The sequence below is a fragment of the Panthera uncia genome (genome assembly GCF_023721935.1).
Source record: "Panthera uncia isolate 11264 chromosome D3 unlocalized genomic scaffold, Puncia_PCG_1.0 HiC_scaffold_8, whole genome shotgun sequence".
NCBI lineage: Eukaryota > Metazoa > Chordata > Mammalia > Carnivora > Felidae > Panthera > Panthera uncia.
Window position 1 is genome coordinate 2649994 of NW_026057586.1, and position 6887 is coordinate 2656880.

Here is a 6887-nt window from a genome sequence, read left to right on the forward strand (position 1 = left end):
CGGCGGGCCCCGGCCCCGCTCGCCGCCCCCGGCCCCGCCGCCCCCGGCCCCGGCCGCTCCCGGCGCCCTCCGCGCCGCATCCGGGGACTATATTCGCGCGGAGCGGCACAGCGCGGCCGGCCCGGACGAGGCCGCTTACCGGTGTCGCCGCGCGCCTTGCTCTCCTTGGGCTTCGGGGGGCGGCCCCGCGGCATCGTCGGCGGCGGCGGCGGCGGACCACCCCTCGGCCGCACACACACTCACACACATACACTCGGCGGAGCGCGCACGCGCGGGGACCGGCCGCGGGGACGCGGCGCGCGCCCGGCCGAGCGACGGAGGCGGGCGGAGCGGCCCGGGAGGGCGGGCGGCCGCCGAGCCCTGTCTGGGCGCCCGCGGGCCTCACGGGGGGAAGGCGCCCGAGGGAGCGAACGGGAGAGCTAGCACCGAGCCGACTTCGGCGGGTTCCATGGCCCGGCGGGCCGCGTTAGGGGCGTTGGGCGCGGGTGCGCGGTGGGGGCGGGGAGAGGCGCCGTGCGCATGCGCGTTCCGCCGTTCGGGCCTGGCGGGGCCGCGGTCGCCTGGCGGCCGCCGCCTCCGACGGCCGGCCTTGGGGGGAGCGGGAGGGCCGCGGTCACCCTCGGTCACCTTGGGCCCCTATGGCCTGGCAGGGCGGGCCGCGGTCACTCTCGGTCGCCATCGGTCGCCCTCGGCCCTGGTCGGAGGGGAGCGGCATGTGGACGTCCTCCGTCACCCTGGGTCCCAGTGGCCGGCCTGGGGGGAACGGGAGGGCCGCGGTCACTCCCCGGGCCAGTGGCCTGAGGGGGGGGTGGGCGACCGTGGTCCTCCTCGGTCCTGGTCCGAGGGGAGCGGGCTGTGGTCACCCTCGGTCACCCGCCGTCCCCACGTCTGGCCTGAGGGGGCGGGCATGGCAGTGTGTCAGGCCGAAGCCCGCAGCTGGGACAGCCGTCAGGAAAATCGGAAAGGTGGCCTTTGGACTGGCACAGGTGTTGAGAAAGCGCTTTCCCGGTGGAAGCGACACACAAGAAGGAAAAAGACCAGGGTCCTTGACGTGCCAGGTGCCCCGGACGTGTCCGTGTACGTTTACGTGTGTCACTTAAGGCAGGGAACACCCGGCACGTCGTCCTGCGGGGTCTCGCGGGAAGGCCTCTGACACCCGCCCGCGGCACACGCTTCACGGCCGAACTTCGAACCCAGGCGGCTGGACCGGCGAAGACCGCCCCAGACGTCACCGATGTTCCTGTCGTCGGGTGTTAACGCATTAAAATGTACACTTTCAAAGGTGTTGGTCTTTTATTTCTGTTGTTGCTCATACCAGCTTCCACAGAATTCCGACACTAAGGGGACAACAAAGAGTGAGGTGACATGAGGGCACAAGGAGCCAAAGAAAACTAAGCAGAGGATCCTATTTGAAAAGAAACAAGCGCAGACAAGTTATCTAAGCAACATCAGCTGGCCAATGAGTGGAAATGGTACTGAATAACGTTCGATCCGCTGTTTTTAACGTTTCAGTGTTTTTCACAATCCTGCAAATACCATTTTACAGATGATACTGAGGTTCAGAAGGGTTAAGTAATTGGATCAAGAGAACCTAGCCTGTCAGCAAGCCCAAGGTGCAAACCAAATCTCACTGGTTCGTCCCATGTACACAGTTGCATCAAAGCAGAAATACGCCTAAGGTTAGACAAAATCGGACAGTATTAACGTGTGTATCAGGGCTAGCATAGGCATAAGGCTGGGAAGATAGACTGGAAGCAGATCATAAGAATTTGTAAGTCAATTTGGATGATGACGATGTGTATAAATGTTTTGTTCCAAATATTTTGTTCCAAAGAAGACGTGAAGCACAGGAAAATACAAATGAGGAAATTGGGATGAAGGAAGAAAGTAGGAAACCAAAGGGAGTAAGTGCCTAAACTAATAAAGTCCAATGTACTTATAAAAGGAGACTAGGAGTTGAACTGCAGGTGTCTTAGCCCAAGAAATAGGCATGATTAGTTATAAGATTCTTACCCATAAAAAAACAGCTGTATCCCTATCACCATATCCCTATGTAGTTTCCTATGATTGTTTCTTTCCTTACCATCCATATGCATACACAACATATCTATAAACCAAGGCGATTTGACTTCTTGTGATTTGGATGTCTTTTATTTCTTTTTCTTGCCTAATTGCTCTGGCTAGGACTTTCAGCACAATGTTGAGTACGACTGCTGAGAGCGGACACCCTTGTCCTATTCCTGATCTTAGAGGGAAAGCTTTGAACATTTCACCCTTGAGTATGAGGGTAGCTGTGGGTCTGTCATATATGACCTTTATTGTGCTAAGGTACATTCTTTCCATACCCAATTTATTGAGAGCTTTTATTAGGAAAGGATGTTGAATTTTGTCAAGTTCTTTTTCTGTGTCTATTGACATGAACATGAATCTTTTATCCTATTAAAGTGATGTATCACATTAATTTGCATTGCTTTCCAAGGATAAATTACATTTTATCATGGTGTATAATTCTTTTAATGTGCCGAATTAAGTTTGCTAGTATTTCATTGAAAATTTTTGCATTTATATTCATCAGGGATATTGGCCTATAGTTTTGTTTTGTTTCGTTTTGCTTTCTTGTAGTATCCTTACCTGGCTTTGGTATCAGGGTACCCTGGCCTCCTAAAATAAGTTTGAGAGTATTCCCTCTCCGGTTTTTTGGAAGAGTTTGAGAAAGATTGGTGTTATTCTTTAATGTTTGGTAGAATTCACTGGTGAAACCATCTGTTACTGGGCTTTTCTTCGGTGGGAGATTTTTTGAGAGAGCAAGCAGGAGAGAGGCAGAGGGAGAGAGAGAGAATCCCAAGCAGATTCCACACCCAGCATGGAGCCAGACGCAGGGTTCAATCCCATAACCATGAGATCATGACCTGAGCCAAAATCAAGAGTCACTCAACTGACTGAGCCATCCAGGCGCCCCACCTCTGGTGGGAGACTTTTTTTTATTAGATTCAATCTCCTTACTCATTGGTCTGTTCAAATTTTCTATTCCTTCATGAGTCAGTCTTGGTAGGTTGTATGTAGGTTAGCTTCCTAGACTCATATTCCTAGATGTCTCAGAGGGTTCCATGGAAGGCTGCTCTTTTATTCCATCTCATTTTTAAATTGATACCTATAGAGACACAAAAAGGGGGACATAAAACCTATGCTCCCCAGAACCACCACACAAGGCACAGCTGGAGAATAGGACCAACAGCCTGGAAGACTCCTAGGTGCTCCTCCCTGAGGCTGCCCTCTTCCTACAGGTATCTGCTCCCCTGACACTGATAACCATCCCCTTGCCTTGATGATTGTACCGTCTTTTTAGATGGCTTTAAATTAATCTATTGGTCAGTTGGTCCAGCTTTTCAACTTTCAAAGTTTTTCCAAGTTCTTCTGTGGCTTGTATCTTTGTTCATATTGGGTTTGTGAGATTAATCGGTGCTGATACATACAGCTGGAGTTCATTTATTTTCACTGATGGACAGCATTTCATTGTAAGACTATGCCACAGTTTATTCATTCAATCCATTGTTGACAGACTTTTGGGTTATGTCAAGTTGTTTTTCTGTTGTTTTTGTGAACACACTGCTATGACTATTTTTGCACTTGCCTTCTGGTGTTGAGTTTTTTGTTTTTTTTTTTAACACTGGATGAAAAATATTTATTTTTTGCTTTCAATTTGTTCCATGTCAACTAAGTTTACTTCCCTCTACTTTCTTGCCTTTCCTGGACTGACATTTTTTTTTTTCTCATTCTGCTTTTTCCCTTTTGCTAGTTTGAAAGTTATATTCTCTATTCTGTTAAGGGTAACTTTAGAAACTTCAAGATGATACTTATGAAAGTAGAATGTTAATCAACACCTTTAGTCTTCTCCTAATTCGTATACTATTGTTTTTTGGTGTTTCAATTCTACTCTAAAATGCAGAAGATATTATTGTTTTATTTGTCTCATTTGTGTAAATTACTTACATATATTCCAACTTTTTTGTCCTCTACATTCCTCCTTACACCTCCAGACTTCATCTCCTATCTCTGTTGGTATCATAGACACACTTCACAATTTCACTTAGTGAACACGGCTTAGCAACAAGCACTCTTACATTTTTTGTCTACCTGACAATGTCTTTATTTTGTCATCATTCTTTGAAGATACTCTTTCTGGTTAAGTAATTCTAGGTTGAACAATTCTTTTCTTTCAATCCACTGAAAATATTCCACTTTTAGCTTAGCTTCTGTTGTAATTGATGGAGAGTCAGTTATCAGTCTTCTTTCTTTTGCACGGCATTCCCCTCCCCCTCCCCACCACTGGAAACTTTTATGACCTTCTCTCAGCCATTGATGCCTTGCGTGTTCGTTAAGGTGTGCCTAAGTGTGAACTCTTTTCATTTATACATTCAGGGAGTCACTAGGAATTCTCAGGGATTATTTCTACAAAGATGGCCCTAGCTCCATTCTCTCTCTTTCTCTTGGAGTTCCAGCCAGACTTATGATAGGCCTTCTCATTTTATTCTCCATTTTTCTTAACTTTCCCTTCCTATTTTCTCTTTTTCTCTGTCCTCCACCTTGGATGATTTTTTAATATTTCTTTTGCAGTTGACCAATTTTATCTTCTGCTATGTCAGTTAAACCTATCCATTGAGCTTGATAATTCAATTATGTTTTATCTTTTCTAATTTGGTTATTTTTCTAATCTACTTGGTAAGCTTTTCCAACTTTTTAATGACAAAATTATCAAACAAGCAAAACAGCTCGAAAATAGTATAATGAACTCCCATATACTGAACACTTAAGATTCAACAGTCTTAATATTTTTGCCATACTTGCTTTATCTATTTATTTTTCTATTGTCTTTCGTTTTTCTGGTGTGTGGTTTTTGTTTCCTGTTATTTTGTTTTTGCCAAGCTATTTGAAATAATCTGCAGATCACTTTACCCCTAACTGTGCCAGCATGACTCTCTTAAGAATTCATGCATTTCTGGGGTGCCTGGGTGGCTCAGTCAGTTAAGTGTCCGACTTCGGCTCAGGTCATGATCTCACGGTTTGTGAGTTCGAGCCCTGTGTCAGTTTCTGTGCTGACAGCTAGGAGCCTGGAGCCTGCTTCCGATTCTGTGTCTCCTTCTCTCTCTGCCCCTCCCCCACTTGTGCTCTGTCTCTATCAAAAATAAATAAATGTAAAAAAAATTAAAAAAAAAAGAATTCATGCATTTTCTTGCAGAGCAACAATATCATTACTATACGTAGGAAAAGTACCAATACTCTCCTAATATATTTACTATCCAGTCCAGATTCAAAGACTCCCAATTATTTCTAAGGTTTCTTATTTTCCCAGTCGGGATCCAAAAAGGGCTCATGTCTTAAATTCTTATTATGCCTCATTTTATTTTTAATAGCTTTGCTGAAATATAATTAACATACAATGAGCTGCACAAATTAAAGAGTAAAGTGTGATAAAACCTGACACATGTATACAAATGTGAAGTCATCAGTACAATCAAGATGTGAACATATCCTACCACCCGAACACTTCCTTGTTTCCCCATGCGCTCATCCCCTCCCTGATCCCCAATTCCCAGGCAACTACCGTTCTTTTTGTCACTGTAGTTGGATCACATTTTCTATAATTTTATATAAATGGAATCATACGATATGTATTCTTTTTACCTAACTTCTTTCATTCACAATAATTATTTTAAGATTTACCCGTGTATTGTAGGAATCAATAGTTCATTCCTTTTTATTGCTAAGTAGTATTTATTTCCTTTTTTTATTGATATAATTTACATATAACATATTCATTTCAGGTGTATAATGTAATTATATGTAATTGCATATACTGCAAAATGATTCTGGTAAGTCTAGTTAACATCCATCACCACACAGAGTTACAATTTTTTCCTTGTAGTGAGAACTTTTAAGATCTACTCTCTTAGCAAATTTCAAATATACAATACATTGTTACCTATTAACTACAGTCACCAGGCTGTACATTATATTTTCAGTTCTTACTCGTTTTATAAAAATATGGAATGCTTCACAAATTTGAGTGTCCTGCTTGCACAGGGGCCATGCTAATTTTCTCCGTATCATTCCAATTTTTTTTTATTCCAATTTTACTATACATGCTGCTGAAGAGGGCACTGAATAGTATCTCATTTTATGGATATACCACAGTTTCTCAATCCAGTTTCCACTGATGGGCGCTTGGGTTGTTTTCAGGTTTTGACAATGATAAACAGGAGCCAGACGAGGTGATAAAACGAGGCACCTTGTGCGGGACACTCAAGGAGGTGCTCCCTCTCAGATTTGTGCCCGTGTTCCACTCTCCTCACCTTGTACAACAAAACTGTTGTGAACATTTGCATTGAGTCTGGCCACAGGCCTATGTTTTCATTTTTCTTGGGTAAATACCTAGGAGCAGGATGGCAGTCATATGGTAACTGTTTCTTCAACTTTTTTCAAGCCTCTAAACTGCTTCCCAAAGCAGTTATATCATCTGACGTCTCCACCAGCGACGCACGATCACTCACCGACACTTGGTGTGGTCAGCCTTCTGGATTTCAGTCTTTCTAGTAGATGCGCAATGGCATCTCACTGTGGCTTTTATTTGCCTTTCTCTAATAACTAATGGTACTGAGTATTCTTTTCAATCTGCTCATTTGCTATCCATGTATGGTCCTTGATGTAGTGTCTGTTCAAATTTTTGCCCATTTTTAATTGGGTTGTTTGTCACACCACTGAGATAAAGAGTTATTTGCGTATTCCGGATACAATCTCTCTTTCAGGTATATGTTTTGTAGTATTTTCTCCTAGCACGTGGCTTGCCTTTTCATTTCCGTTACAGTGTCTTTTGAATTGCATAAGTTTTT

The 6887-nt window shown here is 44.4% G+C and overlaps 1 protein-coding gene and 1 pseudogene across 1 annotated transcript in view; both read right to left on the reverse strand.

The window, feature by feature from the left end:
* Window positions 1-220, reverse strand: part of ZNF236 (zinc finger protein 236) — a 116243-nt gene extending 116023 nt beyond the window's left edge. The window contains 1 exon segment of the mRNA XM_049619288.1: window positions 140-220. Coding sequence (XP_049475245.1) covers window positions 140-194 — 55 coding nt within the window. The 5' untranslated portion in view covers window positions 195-220.
* Window positions 221-6036: 5816 nt separating this feature from the next.
* On the reverse strand, window positions 6037-6151 carry LOC125914993 (uncharacterized; annotated as a pseudogene).
* Window positions 6152-6887: the final 736 nt, after the last annotated feature.